At 45.2% G+C, this 24621-nt stretch overlaps 1 protein-coding gene across 1 annotated transcript in view; it reads right to left on the bottom strand.

The window, feature by feature from the left end:
• Window positions 1–24621, bottom strand: part of LOC306916558 (oxysterol-binding protein-related protein 8-like) — a 158109-nt gene that overhangs the window by 127156 nt on the left and 6332 nt on the right. Inside the window, 2 exon segments of the mRNA XM_079494471.1 lie at window positions 802–899; window positions 18549–18600. Of these exon segments, the coding sequence (XP_079350597.1) occupies window positions 802–846 (45 nt within the window). The 5' untranslated portion in view covers window positions 847–899; window positions 18549–18600.

Here is a 24621-nt window from a genome sequence, read left to right as displayed (position 1 = left end):
GACAGCAAGATAATTACACACAGCCAAGTTCAGCGACCACTATCCAGCACCTGCCAAGCCCGAGGCAGGTTAGCAATACGATTGCCTTAAGCTAATCATTCATTGTTCGATTGGGCTCCGTTTGCTGCCATTGTAGCCAGTGGGAAACATGACACGTCCTTCCTCATCAAGCCTGTACAAATAACCCCCAGATATGGACATAAAATACCAATTACTGGAGACATTCAGCTGCATGTTAATGGAAAGGGTAAAAGAATGGGGTGGGATGAGACCTTAGAGTATATATGAATAGAGACGGCACCCGAGTTCTCCTCCCATCCACTTGCATTAAGTTGCTCAAAAGCGCATGAGGCGATTTCACTGTGCATTCTGGGTAGGAACAGAGTGCATTCTGGGATGGATTGGGCCCAAACACATGAACGCGCTGCCGCTTACTATCATTGCAGGCATTCAGCGTTCACGTGTCATCGTGAACGTGCACAATGATAGTCAACGGACCAGCGCGTTCATGTGTTTGGGCCCACGCTGCAATATCAAATTCGGCCACTATGTCCATTTCGCCTCAGGGTTTCATCCGGGTGCCGTCTCTATTCATATATACTCTAAGGATGAGACAAGTGAAGGTGAAGGTTTGCTGAGTGACAGACAGACAGACAGACAGACAGACAGACAGACAGACAGACAGACAGACAGACAGACAGACAGACAGACAGACAGACAGACAGACAGACAGACAGACAGACAGACAGACAGACAGACAGACAGAGACAGACAGACAGACAGACAGACAGACAGACTCACCAGAGTTTTCTCAGGTTCCACCTGTGACTCAGATGAAGACTCCATAGTTGCGTTGAGCCACAGTGTGGCGTGTTAGTGCTGCCCAGTGGCCCGCATGGCTGTCAGGAGAGGAAAAAAGGCATTACAAGTTTAGTTAGTTACTGTTAAATAACAAAATAATAACCTGCTGGCATGCCTCATCACTTTGAACTTTTAGTTGAGTTTTTACTGTGTTTTTGCTTGCTTTATTGCTACTTTACGTTTGTGCTTTTATCTCCTTTTGCCCTGTAAAGCACGTTGCGCTGCATTTTATGACATGGAAGGTGCTACAGTATATAGATCAAGTTTATTATTATTATTACTAGACCGGTGCCTGGCTGTAGAGCACTGAGTCGGTAACGATCTCCCCTGACGCACCAAACCTCATCCTCGGGGACACGAACCACTGCTCTTTGAAAAAGACACTCAGAGACTTCCAAGTTCCAACAGTGTTCTCTGCCGACATCAATGAATTGACAGACGTTGTAACTAGTTGGTCCTTGTACTGTGAAAATACTGTCATTCCCGAGAGAATTGTCAAAGTGTATCCGAACTCTAAACCGTGGATATCCAAATTCCTCAAAACACTCCTTCAGAAGAAGAACAAAGCGCTTCAAGAAGGGAAACACAAAAATGAAGTACAAGGAAAAAATAGAGGCTCAACTTAGAGCAAACAACCTGGGCTCTCCCTGGGATGTTATGAAAACCATCACTGGTATGAAAGAGTAATGGTAGGAAGAAGGTTATGTTAGCCAATTATAACTGTGATCAGCAACTAGCTCAGAGCCTCAATGATTTTTACGTCAGATTTGATGCCCACGACTTTAGTGAAAACCACTCTGAGATTATGTGAGATCAGAAACAGCCTTTTGTCTGCCCCCCTTCTAGTCCTTTCTTTGATGAGCGTTGAAGTGTTTTAAAAAAATGTAATCCCCGGAAAAGTTCGGGCCCTGCCCTCATTGGGGGTCGCTTACTTAACACATTTTGTGCCCAAAACGTCCACAGACGTCCTGGGAATTACCGCATGTAGTGCCCAGGACGTCTGTGGACGTCTTGGTAATAAAGTGGTCTAAAGGTGGGCACCCTGGGTCGCCATTTTGAAAGATTAAAAGGGCACATGTGTTATGACCGGTTCTGAACAATTAGGTCCCATCTTTAATTATATATTTAACTTATCTCTTAGCCAGCAGATGGTGCCGTCCATTTGGAAGCAGTCCACTGTTGTACCTGTTGCCAATACAAGAGCAACAACCCGGAAACACTCAACGATTTCAGACCGGTGGCTCTCACCTCCCTGCTCCCTGATCATGAAACAGTTTTAGAAGCTAGTCAAGCTAGAACTTGTGTCTAAAACTGAGAGCCTACTAGATTCTCTTCAGTTTGCTTATAGGGAAGGCAGGGGCGCCCAGGATGCAACTGCCACTCTACTCAACCTACTTTATAAACATCTGGAAGGAAGTCCAAATCATGCCGCTCTTTACTGATTTTTGAGTGGTGCAAACCACTCCAACAACCAGCTTTGTCTGTATGTTTGTGTACCTGTGTACGTGTCCGTGCACAGGTGAGCATGGTTACCATGGTCACTGACATTACGTCAGACCACAGCTGATCAGGCTATATAAGACCTTGCACCACTCAGTTCACACGGGTGTGATTTTTCATCAGCGTTCAATGCGATCCAGCCCCACGTTCTGGTAGAGAAACCAACTAACACCTTGGGTCTATTCTAGACCCATGTCTGGTGGGCTGGATTCTTGACGTTTTGACCAATAGATCCCGATGCGTAAGGGTTAATGAGACACTGTCCAGCCGTCTGTCCACATCCACTGGTTCGCCTCAGGGTTGCGTTCTTTCTGCCCGCTTGTATATTGTATATACTAATGACTGTCGCCGTAATCATGCACTAAGACCTTCATTTTTACATTAAACTTTATCAAAGGCTTTTTGGAAATCCATAATGCAACATCAACTGACTGTCCTCTATCTGAAGCTGCTGACCATTTATCAAGAACCGTGAGAAGTTGGCGTGTGGTTGATCTTCCAGATATAGAGCCATACAGGCCGTTACTGAAGAGATATCATATGATCTACAATGTGTGTCCTAAATCCTAATACATTTTTCCATTGTTGACAATATCGCCGGGACAGTTTGTTTATTTTGGACCACAATGCTTATAGAGACGATAAAACCATTCTGTGCGGGAACCCCTTTTGGTGTTAGCATTATGTTATGCTTTAGCTATTGCAAAATAGCAGATCTACAAGCTCATAGCGCGCCACCGAGTGGCGCGCTACGAGCTTGTAGGTCTGCTATTTTTGAAAAATCTAAGAACGACTGACATAGAAACATAGCTTTTTCAGAAAACTGTCAGGATGTAGAAGACGTTTTTAGAATCTGATCTCAGGTCAAAATGGGTTTATGACCCCAAGTTGTTCTCCATAGAGAAAAACTTCCGCAAACCCCTTGGCACCAGAGTGACGTCAGGACTTCAGCTCTATAATCCCTGTTATTGCCTTACTTCATTTTTTTTTAAATATTGGACTGATTTGTGCCTCTTTCCAACCGCAAGGTAAAGTTGCTTCCTCCAAAGTGTTATTAAATAACATAGTTAATGGTTCAGCAGTCTCACAAGCTCGTTCTTTTACAATCCAAGGGTGAATTGCATCTGGCCCTGGGGATTTGTTTGTAAATGTTCCATGCTCTGTAGCAGATGTGTGTCCTCAGTGGATATTGTAAAACGCTCTGCATGCTGAACTCCCACTCTTGTCAATTAAGGTATAACAGGCCCTTTATTCACAAATACACTAACGCTAAAATAAACTTAACAGCTTATTGAGATGCGCGGCGGCTCACCATGGACAGCGCTCGAACCTTTAGAGATACAGCGCTTTGAAAATCCTGTTATAATGTAGGCTCTATGCCGATTTAAAAATCCCATAGCTGGTGGGGATGGATGCTCTCCATACTAACAGGAGCAATGCTAAAAGGTAAAGTGACGGTCGCCGCTTTCATATTATGGAGTATACGGTTGTCTACGAACATACGCGTAGTTAGCACCTTTAGGTACCGATAGCCTAGCTACGTTTATAAACGTAGATAGCAGCGAAAAAGTTAAAGCCCAATGTCTACATCAGGGTTCCCCAATTCATTTTTCTCAAGGGCCATATTTTGAATAGGGTACCAGGCTGGGGGCCGAGTCCGCACGCGTGAGGTCGAGGTCTTGCCCTGAAAATGAATTTTCAGGGCAAGACCCCATTTGAAAAGGATGCCCAGTTTGACATGCATAGGCTACTGACCCCCATTTAATGCCATTTATATCTGGGGCCCCCCCCCCCCCGCGGGCCGCAAGGGGGCGCTCCGTGGGCCGCAAATGGCCCGCAGGCCGCCTATTGGGGAACCCTGGTCTACATGCTGAGGTGAGAGATTGTCTCTGTGTCTCCCACGATCCTACTTGCAATCAACCGTGTCACCTTCTGAAGTCAGTAACCAGGACTAGCAGTATACCTTTTGGGAATGATCAATGTCTTCAAAGGATTACAGATTGATATTCTTCAGGGACGCAGAACATTTATCACAATCCCTACCCACGTTTTCCACATCAAAGCTGTGCTGTGGTGACTGCCAAGACAATGAACAGCCTGTTTCCGGAGTGAACACAGGCGAAGGAGACCCTGCCAGGTTGTCAGATATACAGGATGGAAGATATGGTCAAAATGGACTGCATTTATCACTTTTCTAGTCTTCTAAACTGTCGAAGTGCCTTACAATGTGTGTCTCATGGACGCGGAAGCAACCAGCACGCACGCGCGCACACACACACACACACACACACACACACACACACACACACACACACACACACACACACACACACACACACACACACACACACACACACACACACACACACACACACACACACACACACACACACACACACACACACACACACACACACACACACACACACACACACACACACACACACACACCAATGTCTTGCTCAAGGACACTTCAACACAATACCACTCTCTTAGTATTTCTTGCTTTTAAAGACACTTTTTCCCCCCCAGAGCTCATTTTCTCATTGGAGGTTCTGGCCCTAGAGACCACATCACAGAACATTGAGAAATAGACCTAGACCTGAGTCAGCTTTGGAAAGAAATAATCAGCCATGTCATAGTCCATTTTATGTCATCTCATATGACAACGTTGACCTAAATTGACACACCGATCCAGGGGCCTCTGGCCAGTCACTTGGTGGCGGGCTGGGGGTCACCGGAGCTTCTGTCTCCTCGGGGTGCGAGCAGGGGCTGGATGCAGGCCGGGCTTGTGACAATTAATGTTAGATATCTGCTGTATATTATGAGTCATGTCTCCTGCTGTTCCCTGCCTTGCATTGTACTGTCTGAAAAATGCTGTATTTTTGAAGTTTGTCAAGATGTTTTTCTGTTTTTCTTTGGATTTCTTTTATTGTCTCTGTTTTTGTTATGTATTTTTGTTTTCTTGCATTCACATTTATGTTTGATTTCTGTTAAAAAAAAAATTGACACACCGGCGTCACCTACAGTACTTGTGCTTCTTGTTCATGGACCATTGTATTATTATTACCACATGAGATCCACTCCTGGACTATGGGTTAGTAGAAGCTTTGGGCTACTAGCCTGGCTGGCCAAATAATCATCATGTTATTGATTATATTTACATGTTGTGCCTCGTGTTCTCTCCGCTCCTCCGTTTCAGTGAGCCAAAGCTTTGAGGTTCCTAATCGTTTGGAACCAGACATTTCCTGAATGACATTTATTTCCAATAAGCTGTTTAGACACTCCATGGATGGTGATTATGCATCTTCTTTTGGAATACTAAGGATGTTTACATGTGGTTAGATATGCACAAGAATACAAATATGAATTAACAACCCAACGCGGTGTGTGAATACATGGTGCAGTAAAGGTCGAATAGACAGGCTTTGCTTTGATGAGGGTTGGTTAAATTGACATTAAATCTCACAGCATATGAATAATATGATAATTGATATGGGGGTACAGTATGTATGCCTGTAGTTGGCCTGGATGCTATAGTACTTTTTCAGGGGAAAACATTCTGTGAATGGGGTAGCCGGTACTGTTAATTTATGTTGAATTTAATATACTTAGATATTTATATTTAGAACACAACTGTAACTATCCCTGAAACGTCAACCATTTCTGCATTTGACTAAAATGTGAACTACAACGGTATACAGGCTCGTTTTATCGTGAGGGGGTTTTTGGACAAGATTTCCACCTGACAGCAAAGATATAGTTGAGAATGTGTTGAAATCACACCCATCCGTGGGGGGGGGGGGGGGGGGTTCCAGACTTCCCAAAGGAACGCATCCAGGGTGCCGGCCGGATTCCGGCGAGCCGCCCCGTGTCCGAAACGGTTGAGAAATGACAGAGTTACCGTGTATGGGTCCCTCTACTGTACCCTCTACTGTACTGTACTGTACTGTCACACCCGAAATCACCATATATAGTTAATATGTGCGTGTGTGTTTGTGTGTGTGTTAGGTTATGCACAGATGGTGAAAAACAACCATGCTGTTTTCGTGCTCAGACGCACCCAGCCAGCCACCCACCCAGCCAGCCACCCACCCACACACATAGTCACTTAAGGAAGTGGTTGCACCACTTAAAAATGTCATGGAAAACACAGTGCATGCTTCATTGTTTGACTGTCACTTGACAAAGTGTGCTCCATCACAACATGATGCCTTTCCAGTCCAATCCACACCAGTGACTCGCAATGCAACCAGTTGCCGTGGTCTGAGATTCTGAATCGACCAGTTGCACATCTGTGCAGTTTGGGGATTCCATTTGCAAGTGGTTGCAGTTGTAACTTGTTGCATTGAGACTTGCGAATCACTGGTGTGGACTTGTTGGCTTTAGTTTTAGCTATTTGTTCATTTTTAATGATGATGATAATGTTTGTATTTTAGTGATATTATGCTGATATTCACTTAATAATGCCAGAGGAATGAGTGGATATTGTGGAGGGGGAGTACTGCCCTCATATGCCGAATATGGTTTGTGGAAGACTGTGCAGAGTGTGTGTGTGCGTGTGTGTGTGCGTGTGCGTGTGCGAGTGCGTGTGCATGTGCGTGTGTGTTGTCAAACATCACTACTAGGTCCCTTTGTTCAGGTGCAGAACTACCTGCAACACTTCGCCCGTCTGCAATGACGGCCTGTCCGTTATTAACCCATTTTGACCTGAGATCAGATTCTAGAAATGTCTTCTACATCCTGACAGTTTTCTGAAAAAGCTATGTTTCTATGTCAGTGGTTCTTCGATTTTTCAAAAATAGCAGACCTACAAGCTCGTAGCGCGCCACTCGGTGGCGCGCTATGAGCTTGTAGATCTGCTATTTTTAAATAGCTAAAGCATAACATAATGCTAACACCAAAAGGGGCTGTTCCCTCCCAAAATGGGTTAATGCTCCACGCCAGTATGCTTTCTGGGAGATTATATTCCGCACAGCAACCGCCTAACAAAGCTCAGCTTTGCCACCAATGCTTTCAAGCTGATAAGAGGCAGCCACTTAAGCTGATTGCCATTTTTGCGTGGATAATTTTATAGCTTTTTCCTCCAGGTCCCCTACCTAGGCTTACACCTGACCCACCGCGCGACCCCCCGCACCGCGCCACCCGAGATCATCGTTGGTCTATTAGAAAAGCCTTAATCCGGTGCTCTCGGACCAGTAATTTGATCATCGAAAAGGCCAATCTCATCAGGAACAAACAAGACCTCTCAAACAGTGACGGCCCCTGGGGTGAGTTGGCAAGGATGTTTCAAGTTCAATATATATATTAACCCATTTTGACCTGAGATCAGATTCTAAAAATGTCTTCTACATCCTGACAGTTTTCTGAAAAAGCTATGTTTCTATGTCAGTCGTTCTTCGATTTTTCAAAAATAGCAGACCTACAAGCTCGTAGCGTGCCACTCGGTGGCGCGCTATGAGCTTGTAGATCTGCTATTTTTCAATAGCTAAAGCATAACATAATGCTAACACCAAAAGGGGTTCCCGCCAAAATGGGTTAAGGCCATATTGTAGTGATAAGAGACAATAGCCAGGATGACGGGCTGCAGACGTGACACTACAAAATGGCAATAGACCGTGCGATGGGCACGGCATCAACACTCATGTCTCATCACACAGACTCTCGTTCCGTGGCGGCGTAACAAAGTCCTTTATTCAACAGAGAAAGTCACTGTCCTCCTGAACTGTTTGGCTCATCTTACAGTTCAAATAGGAGTATTTTGGGGGGCCGCGGCCTGAAAGGTTGAGAAGCACTGGCGTAGAACAGGGGTTCTCAACGTTTTGATCCGGGGACCCCCAGAAATGCTTTGGCCGTGTCTCGTGACCCCCGCTCCGCCCCGCCCCCCTCCCCACCCCCAATACAAATTGCCCGCTACAATAACCATAATAATAGTGAAAATACATCATGAATAAATACTGAAACCAAATATAATCATTAAGGAAAGTTGACTGTATGTAAACTCTTCATTTCTCTTTTCCAGCCATTTAGTTGCAAAAAAAATAAAAAATAAAATATTATTATGTTTTTGAAAATAATTTGGGGACCCCCCAAAATTATGTGGCGACCCCCCCGGGGGGTCGCGACCCACGGGTTGAGAACCCCTGGCGTAGAAGACCATGCACTTCATCCTGAAAGGTTTACTTTAAAAAGTTACCCTAGTAGTCCCTAACCCTCGAAAAAGGTGAATTCTGTCATTGAAGTGTCCGCTAAACCTAGTCAGACAAGCAGACAGACACACACAGTCACACACAGTCACACACACACACACACACACACACACACACACACACACACAGTCACACACACACAGTCACACACACACAGTCACACACACACACAGTCACACACACACAGGCACATCATGGACAAAAGGACAGACAGAGACAGCAGGTGAATCTCAATTTCAGAGCTGCTGAGTTGCTCAGACTGCTCTTGGGACCTCCGCCATCGCCCCCCCACTCGGTGTTCCACAGACACACAGGCAAAAAGACAGACAGAGGCAGGCAGTGAATCTCAAATTCAGAGCTGCTGCTCAGTGTCAGACTATGTACTCTTGCATGCCCGTTCTCGACCCAACCTAGATTTCATAAAGCCTTTTGGCTTCGGGCGGCGCTCGAGGGCAGAGAAAAACAGATGTTCCATACTACCTTAACCCATTTAGACCCGAGGATGATTCTACAAAATGCTTTCTAAATCCTGACCGTTTTCGGAACAACTCATGTCTCTATATCAGTGGTTCTATATCAGAACTATGTCTCTATATCAGAACTATTTCATGTCAAGGACCCCAGAGATTATATGCAATTGGCTGCCGACCCTCATCTGAAAATATGTTGTTCCAGGGACCCCCCCGGGAAGCAAAGATTTTAGTTAGAAATTTTCTCTGTGAAAGCATATATTCAAAGATTTGCGCCACATTGTCACGATTTTTCAAAAATAGCAGACCTACAAGCTTGTAGCGCGGCAGTCGGTGCCGTGCTATGAGCTTGTAGATCTGCTATTTTTGAATAGCTAAAGTATAAGATAATGCTTAAAACACCAAAATGGGTTAAAAGAACCTTGCAATAATCTGACTCAGCCCAAACCACACAGACGAAGAGGGAAACATGTTTTGTTGGCTTAGGTCTGTAGTATTCTTTTTCCACCAGGCTTTAACAAGCTAAGCTACCCTGTTCTCCATGGTAGCTTAGCTTGTTCTTGGTGCCGATCCCTTTTGCAATTAAAACAAATTGCTTTCATCTGGATAGTTATACGATACGGTATGAAACAACACCACCGTTCTGGAACAGCCTTGTATCCATTTGTTTTAGACTGAACAATAAGACGATAATAATTAGACGAGCACATCACCAACAAGCGTCTGTACGGGGCATTACCTAGTGCAGGGTTCCCCAATTAATTTTCCTCAAGGGCCATATTTTGACTAGCGAATTGTTCTCAACCAGTGGTCCGGGGACCACCAGTGGTCCTTGAGGGGGTGCCCAGTTTGACATGCATAGGCTATTGACCCCCATTTATATCTGGGACACCCCCCCAAAACTCCCCTGAAATTCTTCCAGGGGCCACAAGGGGGCGCTCCGCAGGCCGCAAATGGCACACGGGCCACCTATTGGGGAACCCTCCTAGTGTATCAGAGAAGATAGCAGTAAGGAGGATGAGACTAGCTGGCCACTGCCACCCACACCAAGAACTCCCGGCCAAAAAGGACATCCCACACCGACCTACCTACGTGGACGTACTAAAGAAAGATGCTGGTGCAGAAAGCACAAATGAGCTGGCCAGATGTATGGAGAACCGAGATGACTGGAGACGCCGATGGAGGGCGCCTCGTCTGAGGACGACGTAGAGAGAGAGATAAAGCTCAATTACGAATTGCTGTTGTCATTTTCAAGCAGTGGAGTGTTTTTGTGCCAGCAGCGGAAGGGTATTCGATGAATGCCTTGGTAAAAGCTTAACACATTTTGGGCGGAGACCCCTTTTGGTGTTAGCATTATGTTATGCTTTAGTTATTGAAAAATAGCAGATCTACAAGCTCATAGCGCGCCACCGAGTGGCGCGCTACGAGCTTGTAGGTCTGCTATTTTTGAAAAATCGAAGAACCACTGACATAGAAACATAGCTTTTTCAGAAAACGGTCAGGATGTAGAAGACATTTTTAGAATCTGATCTCAGGTCAAAATGGGTTAACATGATCTTCTCAAGGATAACAGGCAGGATGGATATACCATCTCAACATGAGTTCCAGCGAGCAGCACAAAGGGTCCTCAAGAGGCGGTTGAGTGCATCCACATAAAAATGAGAAATATCACACAGGTTTCACACATGTGATGTATTTTCACACAGACGGGATCGACCGACGGTTATACGGCTGCACCATCGTACAGAAATCTATTTGTGTCCTCGTGTCCTTGGCATGAAAAGGATTGAAGATAACGGTCGTAGTGATTGCATATCATTACAGGAGAAATACCACCCCACCCCCCCCCCCCCCCCGATGATGTACTGCTTAATGCTTTTAGATCTCAAAGATGTGTAGCTCGTAGCGTTGCCGCGCTATGAGCTTGTAGATCAGCTATTTTTCAATAGCTAAAATATGGCCTGGGCCATGGCTCAGTGGTCCAGGCACCTTGGCTGGTAATCCAGTCTGGCAGTGTGCCGCGGGTTCGACTCCCGATCCCGACGGCCTTTACTGCATGTCTTCCCCCCCATCTCTCTCCCCATTTCCTGTCAGCCTACTGTCTGTCCCTCCATAAAAATATAAAATAAAAGGCAAAAGCCACAAAAAAAACATACAAAAAAAAAAATAAAAAAAATAAAGGTAAAGTATAACATAATGCTTAGTTAACAGGGAATTAGGCGTATTTTTTTTGTTGTAAAAAAAAATGAATGTAAAAAGTGGGCACCCTGGGTCCCTATTTTGAAATTGTTGAAACACCAAATGTTAAAACACCAAATGGGGTTCCCGTCCAGAATGGGTTTGGCATAATATGAGACTGCCAGTTCAACCGCTGTGTTAAATAGGCCTATATACTACTTGTCTGCCCTCCACCCCCCACCACTCTTTACCAATCACAATCTCACTGAGCTGTCCGACAGTGCACTCTGTGTGAGCTATAGTAAGAAATATTCATCACTGTCAAATTGCCAATGACCCTGGCCTGAACACACGGACAGGGAATCCCAAAATAGTGGCCTGGCCCTGGCAGCAGAGGCTGGAGATGGAAACAGGAGAAAACGGCAGTAGGGGATTACTGCAGTGCAAAGCACCTGTTCTGGACGGGTTGCAGCCAGGGAAAAAAGGTAGTCGACGAACATTTTTCATCTTAGTTTTAGTCGACAAAAACAACACTGGTTAAAGGTATATTCAGTGATTTTACTTAATTCAAATATCACTTATTTTTTCTTTTTTTCTGGATAATCCTCCCTGCTATAGAGTGTGCTGACCATATAAGGAGTTCCTCCCTGTCCCCAGTGAGCCCCTGGGGTCAAAAGACCCTAGTTTCAGTTTTGGTGGCGGGTGGCAAAGCCTTCATCCAATCAGGATGAGAGGGGCCTTCCTCCAATCATGATCGACTGGGGGCGGGCCTTGGTGCACATGCTGTTGGCCTGTTGCACTTCCCCTACTGTAGAGCGTGTGCATGTGCACATCTTGTTACCGGGTGGACCGGGTTTTTTCCAAATCACTGAATGCTCCTTTAACTTGAGCACAGCAGGCTCTAAAAAAATAGACCTCCATACAATGTTTGATGCCAGAGGAATACTGCTCTGCCAGTACGTGCGTTGGCTGTGTGTGAGTTGATGTAACGGTATCTCGACTCCAAGACGGAAGGAAGGAAGGAAGCTGGTTCACTTTGTCTCTGGCTGGAAATGCTCTTGTTTGCCTGCTCTGTTTTTACACTCCTCTCACAATCCACTAAGGGGATTATATTCACCATTTACTTACTTGTGTGTTACACCTGCACCTTGCAATGGGGCAGACACCCGCCCCTATGTCTGGACGGGTTGCAGCCTGCAACTTGCAATGGGGCAGACACCCGCCCCTATGTCTGGACGGGTTGCAGCCTGCACCTTGCAATGGGGCAGACACCCGCCCCTATGTCTGGATGGGTTGCAGCCTGCACCTTGCAATGGGGCAGACACCCGCCCCTATGTCTGGATGGGTTGCAGCCTGCACCTTGCAGGCATCACATCACACGGGCTCCATCATGTCCTCCAGGGACGTGCAGAGAGGGTTAGAGAGGCAAAGGGGCTGAAATCTCGTAAGAGGGCACTTTTGAACAAAAGGTCACACCCGTGTGAAGTGAGTGGTGCAACTCCGTGTGGGGATGGGGTGGTGGTGCGGAAGTTCCAGACCCACAGGAACGCATCCAGGGTGCCGGCCCGATTCCGGCGAGCCGCCCCGCGTCCGAAACGGTTGAGAAATGACAGTTACCGTGTGGGGGTCCCTCTAACTGTACTGTACTGTACTGTACTGTACTGTACTGTACTGTACTGTACTGTACTGTACTGTACTGTACTGTACTGTACTGTACTGGCACACCCGAAATCATCATATATACAGTTAATATGTGCGTGTGTGTTTGTGTGTGTGTTAGGTTGCGCACAGGTGGTGAAAAACAACCATGCTGTTTTCGTGCTCAGACGCACCGACCCACCCACCCAGCCAGCCACACACATAGCTCCGTAAGGGAGTGGTTGAAAAAAAAAAAAATCACAAAAAAAATCACACCCGTGTGAAGTGAGTGGTGCAACTCCGTGTGGGGTGGGGGGTGGTGTGGAAGTTCCAGACCCACAGGAACGCATCCAGGGTGCTCAAGAGGTAGAGCAGGTCGTCCAATGATCCATGGACGACCTATGTACGTCTATGTAAAGCGCCTTGGATAAAGGCGCTATATAAATGCACCATTTACCATTTACGTTCTTAGCTTACGTATGATTAATGAATTTGATAACTACTTTATGTATGTGATGTATGATTAATTAATTTGATAACTACTTTATGTATGTGATGTATGATTAATGAATTTGATAACTACTTTATGTATGTGATGTATGATTAATGAATTTGATAACTACTTTATATATGTGATGTATTGCCATGCTTTTTGTTCTTGCTTAATGCAAGTCGCTCTGGATTAAGAGCTGCTAAATGCCTACATTGTAAATTGCATAGAATTGCAGTGTACTCTCCACGTGACACTCGACAGTGTACTGTATTCGACCAAGTTTGGACCACAAATAAATATTCTCAGACTTCCATGCAAGACTGGCATGTTGTTTGCACACGGCACTATCTAGCTCAGTTGGTCTGGCTGGTCTGGCACACAACTTAATTCATTTTGGGCGGGAAGCCCTTTTGGTGTTAGCACCAAAAGGGGCTTTAGCTATTGAAAAATAGCAGATCTACAAGCTCATAGCGCGCCACCGAGTGGCGCGCTACGAGCTTGTAGGTCTGCTATTTTTTGAAAAGTCGAAGAACGACTGACATAGAAACATAGCTTTTTCAGAAAACCGTCGGGATGTAGAAGACATTTTTAGAATCTGATCTCAGGTCAAAATTGGTTAATTCCCTTCAGATGAGAGTCAGGCAAGTCAGATCTAGTAGGAGGAGCAGTGCATTGCACGTGTCTGCCCTGTGCTGCTGCCTGTGTACTCTGTGTACTTTCCCAGAAATATACGAGATACCGCCGAGAAGAGGAGCCAGTGATTGGGAGTTTGGGACGTGCCAATGCGAGCACTTTGGCAAAAAGTTGTTTTCAGAGGGTGTGCGCCGGATATGTGACTGATTGAAGTGTCAAACACATAATTGCAACGTCCTCTCTGTTTGATTCTGGGCCAGGGTCCAGTGCCATATGTCTGTATCGTCAGCTTCCTGATTTGAGTGATTCCCAACCTTTTTCCCTCCCATCTTACATCTGACAAAGATGAGACCCAGGCACGCACACGTGTGCACAGACATGTGAAAAACAAGTGTGTGTGTATAGGGTTTTAAAGTGGTTTTAAATATTGATAGTGAACTCAAACAGGCATGGGAAAGGCCAGCTGTCTGTATCTGTACAGTCATTAGCAGGAGAGAGAGAGAGAAGAGAGAGAGTATATCTGTACAGTCATTAGCAGGAGAAAGAGAGAGGGAAGAGAGAGTCCAAGGTGCCTCGTCCCGTTGTGTCGTGCAGTCCCGATTGATTACAGTCGTGTCATTTTCACTGTCGTTCTGTTCCTGAAGGGTAGGAACCTCAGGAAGGGACGGCCGTCATAATCTGACCAGAGTAGTTTGAGACCGCTGCCGCTCCTCAAACGGACAGGCTGACAAACACATTTCAAAGATGTCTGACAGGCCCGGTCTGTAGCCGGCCGTGGGCTGGGGGGCGGGGGATCCGGGGGCCTCTGGCCAGTCACTTGGTGGCGGGCTGGGGGTCACCGGAGCTTCTGTCTCCTCGGGGTGCGAGCAAGGGCTGGATGCAGGCCGGGCTTGTGACAATTCATGTTATATATCTGCTGTATATTATGAGTCATGTCTCCTGCTGTTCCCTGCCTTGCCTTGTACTGTTTGAAAAATGCTGTATTTTTTAAGTTTGTCAAGCTGTTTTTCTGTTTTTCTTTGGATTTCTTTTATTGTCTCTGTTTTTGTTATGTATTTTTGTTTTCTTGCATTCACATTTATGTTTGATTTCTGTAAAAAAAAATTGAAATAAAAACAAAGTTCCAAAAAAAAAAGATGTCTGACAGGGGGAGATGATGGGGACGGGGACACATGGGGTGTCTGTGAGGATGTAGAATACGCACATCGACAGGTGGGTGGATGGGGACATGGGGTGTCTGTGAAGACGTGACAGGGGGAGACGATGGGGACAGGGACATGGGGTGTCTGTGAGGACGTAGAATACACACATCGACAGGTGGGTTATGGGCTAAAGAGACAGATCAGTTTACAGATGGACTGCACACCATGGTAGGTACAAAACAATACTTTTACAATATGTATTTGTCCGACAATGTTTCGATCCTGTGGATCTTCATCAGGACATGTGAATTATTTTACAATGAGGTGCCCCAAATTGTCCAAAAATGGGGGTGATTGGACAATTGGGGCACCTCATTATAAAAGAAAAAAAACTGGCGTGCATTTTCACATGACCTGATGAAGATCCACAGGATCGAAACGTTGTCAGACGAATAAATAAAGAAGTCTTTTTTTGTACGTACCATGGTGTGCACTAGGCTCCATCCAGACATAGGGGCGGGTGTCTGCCCCATTGCAAGGTGCAGGTGTTAACGCACAAGTAAGTAAATGGTGAATATAATCCCCTTAGTGGATTGTGAGAGGAGTGTAAAAACAGAGCAGGCAAACAAGAGCATTTCCAGCCAGAGACAAAGTGAACCAGCTTCCTTCCTTCCTTCCGTCTTTGAGTCGAGATACTGTTACCTCAACTCACACACAGCCAAGTGAGCCAACGCACGTACTGGCAAAGCAGTATTCCTCTGGCATCAAACATTGTATGGAGAGGTCTATTTTTTTGAGTGGTGCAACCACTCCAAGGAACAGCAATGTCCGTGTGCACCTATGTGACTCGTGTTAATGTGTGTGACTCATGTGTGACTCATGAGTACCAGTAGGGGCGCTGTTGTGGCAGAAACAGAGACAGAGAGATGCACTGTTGCCTGCTAATGAGAGAGAGAGAGAGAGAGAGAGAGAGAGAGAGAGAGAGAGAGAGAGAGAGAGAGAGAGAGAGACAGAGACAGGGGGGGGGGGGGGATTTGCACCACTCAGTTCACACGGGTGTGACTTTTAGGGCTATAAGAGCCTGCTGTGCTCAAGTTAACCAGTGTTGTTTTTGTCGAAAAATGTTCGTCGACTACCTTTTTTCCCCTGACGAAAACTAAATGAAAACTAAGCTATGATGACTAAAACTAAGACAAATTCCTCAACAGCTAAAAACTAGACTAAAATGTTAGGAAGGGACTGGTGGACAAGAGATCCAGTATAAGTCATTTTACATTTGGTTGCATGCTGAAAATAGCATGCAACGCGACGAGTTGTGAGCTTGTAGATCTGCTATTTTCAGCAAGTGTAAAATCAGTCATTACGACGGCATCAAGGCCCGCCAAAATACATTTCAGTCGACTAAATCATTTAGTCATTTAAGTCATTTAGTCGACTAACACTAAAACATTCCAGGTGACAAAAATGTGACTAAAACTAAATGAAAACTATTCAAGAGACTATGACTAAAACTAAAATCAAGATTTGCTGCCAAAAACAACACTGTGCTCAACAGTACAATGACACAGAGCTTCCCTGACTCAGTTCAGGAATTCATCTATTTTATAATATTTGTGTCAACTTCCACATTTCCAGTATGGCCTCTAGAGATCACACCATCTCTTTGTTGAGAGCATCATAGCCAGCTATAAAGTAGCATAACTTGTTCACTTATATATCTGCCACCCGTCTACCCGGAAATGTAGTCTCTGGGTTGTTTGACTCGTTTCTAACGCTTATTTTGTTACTCTTTGGGTATATTTGTACATTTCCACCTTCAGTCGATGCTTCATATCCATATGAGTGAAAAGGCCGGGGTGATCGGTTTATTTTTCAAACACAGTTCTTATATGAGGCGATCTAAAATCCCCCTATGGAGATTACAATGCAAATAAAAAGTACATGAACCTGTGGACTGACGCCCTCTACTGACAGTAGAGGGCAGTGACGTCAGGACTTCGGTGCTCTATACCAATGGAAACAGTGAGAGCAATATTGAGAAAACCTGTCGAGTTATGAAGCAACGTCGGGTACGTTGATTCTGGGAAAAAGGGCAGAAATGCGAATGCGGGCGTCTGACATACTGTACACTGGTGTATTTCTGCTAGAAGCAGATATGTATCGGTGATGACGAGAGATGAATACAGTCAATCCAATGTTACGCTTTGAAATGAAATGAGGGGCCTTAATTCTTATTATGTGATTCAGATGTGATGTTTACTTGTTCACAGATGCTGTGAGGTTTAATTGAAATAACCTTCTTGGCATCTCTGTGAACAAGTAAACAACATAATATACTGTAACGTAATTAGTATCTGTGGACAAAATAAAGGATACATCTATCATAGATTATGCTTTGTTTTGTCCACAGAAATAAAGCATGTTATTTAAACAGTATGTTATTTAGACACGGTGGGTTTGAGGTCTAAATGCTATTGTAGTTACTTTGTAGCACAAAGTACAGTGAAGGAAATTATGAATTGCTGATTTTGTAAGTTTGCCCCACTGACAAAAATAACAGAAAGTAAATCCAGAAAACCAGATACAAATTGACTTGCATTTAATTTAATTGTGTGAAATACGTATTTGAACCCCTATCAAAATAGGACTTGGTACATATAGGAGAATCCATTGTTGACAAGCACAAAATGTATGATGATGTATGATTATAAGAGCCAAATGCAAGGGCGATTCCGGCGAGCCGCCCCGCGTCCGAAACGGTTGATAAATGACAGAGTTACCGTGTGGGGGTCCCTCTACTGTACCCTCTACTGTACTGTACTGTCACTGTACTGGCACACCCGAAATCACCATATATACAGTTAATATGTGCGTGTGTTTGTGTTAGGTTGCGCACAGGTGGTGAAAAACAACCATGCTGTTTTCGTGCTCACCCACCCACCCAGAGACACACATAGTCACTTAAGGAAGTGGTTGCAACCACTTCAAAATGGGTTGCAAAATTGTGGGATAAAAAGGAGAAGAACAACACTGGCATCCATTCATGATGTGCATAATCCCAGAGGGAACAAAACCAAACAGAAAAAGAAAGCACACATGTGACACACATCTTCACTCTATAATATAATATAATAGGAACCTTGTGAGTGAGGACTGCACCTTATATACCGTTTGCTATAGGAGGCACGCACGCACACACACACACACACACACGCACGCAGTCACGCACACAGTCACGCACGCACGCACGCACACACACACACGCACGCAGTCACGCACACAGACAGTCACGCACGCACGCACGCACGCACGCATGCACGCACACACAGACGCACGCACGCACACACAGACGCACGCACGCACGCACGCACACACACACACACGCACACACTACAGCCAAGCAGAGGACAAATATAGGACCTACCTCACGCAGCTTGTGCAGCAGAAAGCGCTCTCACAGTAGTAACACAGCGAGCCTATATGAGAGAGAGAGAGGGAGAGCGAGAGATGACATCACAATGTTTTTCCTTCCCTCTAACATGTAAAGGGTGCTAGAAAGGCTGCCGACATTCTTCTAAATCTAAACGCATCTCTATTGGGACTGAGAGTGCATTTCCCTCTATGCATGTGTGCGCGGCACACCGCATAGATGGATATGGATTTTCTTTGGACGAACAGAGGTTGACTAATCTCATCCATGACAGTGGGCTACAGAGTAGGCGTGCAGCATTTGGCCCGCCTCCAGAAGCACCGTTCCTTATTCCCGTTGGACGGAGACCATTATTGGCTCAGCCTATTAGCACATCAGTCTCGGGGTAGCCTCGGAAACCCAGACGTTTTTATTTCCAGGGAGGGGGAAAAAGTGTCTGGGGCCGCCGAGTCCACTTCAATTTGGTATACATACAGTAGCGCAAACGTCGCTCAGTCTCTGCTGATTTCTGATCGTCTGCACCTTTGTTAAATTGACGCACACATGTACACACATACACACACTCCTCTCTCTCTCTCTGTCGGTCTAATTAATTAGTCTCATGTCCTGCAGCTGTGCCTAGTTTCTCCCGGCGGATCCTGCCGGGAGCTGCCTATGCCATAAAAAGCATAGGTGAGCTCCAGTCTAGTCTCGGGGTAACCAAGACAAGACCCACCAGAAGATGTTGGTCCTGGCAGAGAGGATGTTTCTCAGCAGTGGCATACAGGCCTGCAGAACAAACATGCAGTGTGACAGCGGCATACAGGCCTGCAGAAGAAACCTGTGGTGTGACAGTGGCATACAGGCCTGCAGAAGAAACCTGTGGTGTGACAGCGGCATACAGGCCTGCAGAAGAAACCTGTGGTGTGACAGCATGGCACGACTACCAACTACAGGGTTTCCACACATTTTTACCAATGAATTTCCAAAACTTTTCCAAAACCTTTTCAGAATATTCAACCCAATTTCCACATTGTCTACATAACAATTTCAGATTCAGCGCAATAATAAGACTCTTACTCCTACGTGCAACAATGCCCAAAGACAGGCAGTGTAGCAACAATAAAGCATAGAATATAGAATGCTATAATTCTATTCCAAAAAAAACATGTTTTGCTACACCACCTGTTCTAGGGCATAGGATCACGCTGCAGCAAGTTGTGAGCTTTTAGAAAACTGAATATGTAAATTGTAAATATATGCAAATGCAACAATAAACACATTATAAAAACACTTAACAACACTCCTCTGAAACAGGTTGATGAGTACAAGGTATTTGGGTTCATCTATATCTTCTTCCCAAAAGGACTTTCAAACTAGGAAGGGTATGGCCTGGTCAGCCTGCAATGACATGCATAAGATCTGGTCATCCCAGCTTAGTAAATGTTCAAAGTAAAAATATTTAGGACGACCGTCGAGCCGATTCTACTCTATGGCTCCGAGACACGGACACTTTCAAAGAAACTAGACAAACGTTTGGATGGCACTTACACCCGCCTTCTAATGAGAGCAAAATCTCTCTTGGAAGAGCCACCCATCGACTAATCTAATATACGGCAACCTTCCCTGTGTTTCTTCACTAGTCCGATCCAGAAGAACACAGTTCAGCCGGCCACTGCTACAGAGCTGAGAATGAGGTTATATCTTCCCTTCTTCTCTGGAATCCTGCCTCAAAGCAGACCAGAGGTAGAAAACTGTCGTTCCCTGATGTCATCGCCAGGGACACATGCATCAGTAAGCAGGAACTGGGGATGGCAATGAAAGACCGGAAAGTCTGGCGTGGCATTGTGAAATCCATGCTCTCAACCGCGGTCGAAAAATGATGATGAAAACAATCTGTGCACTCAGGTAGGGGTGCACCAGTTAATCGAGTTAATCCTTAATTGATTATAAAAAAATAAAAATAAAAATAAATCGATTTTGAGGGGGATTTAAATTTAGATTTTATTTCATTCATAAATGCAAAAATATGCAACAATAGCAGATCTACAAGCCGTGACGTGTCGTGAGCTAGGTATTTTCACTATTTCGTGTGACACCATGATGAATGATGCTACCAGGCTAAGGCTTAAATGGTTAACGAACATCCCAAACATGAGACACTGGGAGGTGCCAAATACAGACGTGAGAAGCGTCACGTTTATTGGTCTCAGTTCACTGTTCACATATACATTTTGTTAATTAATGTATGTCCCACTGGGAGGAGACCCAATCGAAACACATCGACTCACTGGCCTTGGAACGTCTCGGGATCCTCCAGGAGGAAGTCACTAATGTTGCTCTGGAGAGGGAAGTCTGGAACACTCTGGTGGAGCTGTTGCCCCCGCGACCAGACTACGGATAATCGGTTGAAGATGGATGGATGGATAATTAATGTATAAGCTTAGAGGCATGTATAGAGCCCAATGAATAATGCAGGGGCGATGCCTACTTGAGAATACATTAAAAAAAAGAAGAAAACGTGTGGAAAGGGGGAGAGGTTATTTCTTTGATCGTGAGATCTAGTGGCAGTCAGCATCCTCTTCTTTGTGTAGTTCGCTCGCCTGGCCACTAGCGATTACTGTTATTTTATCAGGGTGTGCTGTATGTTATGTGTGTGTGTGTGTGTGTGTGTGTGTGTGTGTGTGTGTGTGTGTGTGTGTGTGTGTGTGTGTGTGCGTGTGCATGCGTGTGTGCAGTCACGTGCCACATGCACTGCTGCTCTGGCTGTCTAAAAGAGACGAGCCACCAATGAAAGCTTCCCACTGTGAACGCTCTCCTCTAGGGAGAAGCACGGCAGGTCAGAGCTGAGGTTGCTGTGTCACTGAAGCCAGAAAAGGACACACACACACACACACACACACACGTACAGTCGTACATACACACGTGACAAATTAAATTAACAACCTATAGAAACATAACATAAATCTCTCTAAATATAGCAGGCTAATGCTGTGCTGGGGGACTAGTACGCTAGACATTAGACCGTCGCCATTTCAGAGACGTCTAAAGCACAATCACTTTGTGACTCTTCACTCCGTGTGTGTAAGATAGCATTGAGGAAGAGGAAGAACATCCGCACACCAGTTTGTAGAGCTGAGACTTCATTTTAAGACAACAAATTGCAATCGGTCGAAACGTTGCAATTTGTTAAATGAGGTAAAGTCTCGGAGCTCTACAAACTGGTGTGCGGATGTTCTTCCTCTTCTTTGATGTTTGCCTTGATGCCTGACACCCAGCACCTGGCCTGAATATAGGCATTGAAATGTGCACACAATCTTCTCTGTAACCAGAGATTGAACCAGACCTCACCTCATTTTAAGGCGCTTAATGGGCCCAAGATCATTTGTCATCTAAACAACGTGGGTGCTGGGCATAAAAATTGCAGCTGCATTGGATGGAAAATAGCAATGATAAGAGCGTAACAGGCGGTTGGACTTTTATGTGTGGCACACAGAGTGCTCATCATGACCGTGTGGGAGAAAACATATTACTGCTGTAATGAAAATGTGGCTTAAAAAGGATTAGTGAGCGTCTTGTTAATGGAAGAGAACAAAAAATTAAAGCTGATGGTCTCTAAGGGATTTCTTTCACCAAGGCTTCTGAGTGCAAAGCGGAGCCGACAGTAACTGTCTCAATTCAAACTCAGAAACCAGGTATTTCCAAGAGGTGCCGGCGGTGCATTCAAGGACTTTTTTTGTGTTGTCATGTGAGGCCAACTGTTTTAGGATAGGTTTGTGTAGAGACTGTAGATCTGACCTCAAGTTTCAAACCCTGCCGTTTAGACTTAATGCAGTTAATCTACTTTAAACTCTACTTTAAGCCAGCATAATTATCGATAGTTTGAGTATTATTGGAAAGCTCCAACAACCTAAATGGACAGCAGAGACATGAGCCTAAATAAAGAAGAAATAAACTGCATGAATAGCTTCAGGTTTATCACACGGGTCAGAGGAGACGGCACTTAGAAATCATAGCCGATAATAAACAAGCACAACTTTGCCCCCGGGAGAGCACTGTCCTATAAAAAAAACCCACAATGTAATCATTCAGACATTAAACGTGACTGTTTCTTCTACAGGCCTGGCCATTGCATTTGCTCTATTTAGTTCTAGTGCTTGACCAACACTTCACTACGCTCTCATAATATTGCTCATAAATATACAATAACCATTGTATCTTTTGTACAATCTGCAATAAAACGTGATAATACCATATCATCTCACTCACACAACCACATCTACGGAATGCCAAGCTAGCGAAACCGGCTTTGTCGGGCATCCATGCGAACACAATTGGCCCGTGTTCAGGCTCAGGGGAGGGGAGGTGAGGAAGTGTGTACTCCTACGGGCTGGGGCGGCACCCGTCAGAGGAGATTGTTGTGTGGGAGGAGTACAATTTAGGCATTTAGAAGACGCTCTTAATCGAGAGCGATTTACATTAAGCAAGAACAAAAAAAGAATGGGAATACATCTGGGAATACATATAAAAAGCATTTATCATGAAACGTAGGACGAAGGGTCTCTACGACGCCCCGGTGGGGGCTCCTCACTGGCAGGTGAGTCAGTAGGATATAACAGTACGTCCTCCCGGTGGGGGCTCCTCACTGGCAGGTGAATCAGTAGGATATAACAGTATGTCCTCCCGGTGGGGGCTCCTCACTGGCAGGTGAGTCAGTAGGATACAACAGTACGTCATCCCGGTGGGGGCTCCTCACTGGCAGGTGAATCAGTAGGATATAACAGTACGTCCTCCCGGTGGGGGCTACTCACTGGCAGGTGAGTGAGTAGGATATAACAGTATGTCCTCCCGGTGGGGGCTCCTCACTGGCAGGTGAGTCAGTAGGATACAACAGTACGTCCTCCCGGTGGGGGCTCCTCACTGGCAGGTGAGTCAGGAGGATACAACAGTACGTCCTCCCGGTGGGGGCTCCTCACTGGGACGTGAGTCAGGAGGATACAACAGTATGTCCTCCCGGTGGGGGCTCCTCACTGGTAGGTGAGTCAGTAGGATACAACAGTACGTCCTCCCGGTGGGGGCTCCTCACTGGCAGGTGAGTCAGGAGGATACAACAGTACGTCCTCCCGGTGGGGGCTCCTCACTGGGACGTGAGTCAGGAGGATACAACAGTATGTCCTCCCGGTGGGGGCTCCTCACTGGTAGGTGAGTCAGTAGGATACAACAGTACGTCCTCCCGGTGGGGGCTTCTCACTGGCAGGTGAGTCAGGAGGATACAACGGCAGTGACAACACAGAAATGTGTGTGGGGAGGAATCAATTGGCATAAAGACTCTTGTTTCTTTGTTTTAACCTGTACAGCAGGTTGTTGTAATATGTGCTTTATAATTTAAATAAAGTTTGAGTTGAGAGACTATATTGGGGAGAAAAGGGGGGTAAACAAAGAATTGGCTACTTCAAATAATAATAATTTAAAAAAATCCACCCACCTCATCCACAAGCCAAAGGTTAAGCCTTTAGACTCAGTTGCATTCACACCGAAGTGACGGGACACAATCAAAAATAATAAACTACTTCTCCAATTGGGTCCTACAATAGAATTCTGCTCCTGTGACTCAAGAGAAGTGATTATTTGTATTGTGTCCGTTATAGCAGTAGATTTAACCCATTTTGGGCGGGAACCCTTTTTGGTGTTTTAAACATTATGTTGTAATTTAGCTATTGAAAAATAGCAGATCTACAAGCTCATAGCGCGCCACCGAGTGGCGCGCTATGAGCTTGTAGATCTGCTATTTTTGAAAAATCGTGAAAATATTTATTTCAGAAAACTGGAGGATTTAGAAGACAATTTTTTAATTTCGAGGTCAGGCCTGAATGGGTTAAATGTCTTTAGCAGAGTGAGCACTATGCATTCCCAGCAGAACAGAACAGTGCATGTAAAGAACTATTTAATTATAACTGCCTCTGATTCTATTCAGCTCCAGTCATTTAGCTTCACGGCCAACTCCTAGGTCATCCGGACTGAAAAAAGACATTTATGCAAGTTCAGGGAATGAACATCTCAAAATGGAAACAATGGGTCCGGTCCGTAG

The sequence above is a fragment of the Electrona antarctica genome, assembly GCF_951216825.1.
Source record: "Electrona antarctica genome assembly, chromosome: 23".
NCBI lineage: Eukaryota > Metazoa > Chordata > Actinopteri > Myctophiformes > Myctophidae > Electrona > Electrona antarctica.
This window is presented reverse-complemented; position numbering and strand designations above follow the sequence as displayed.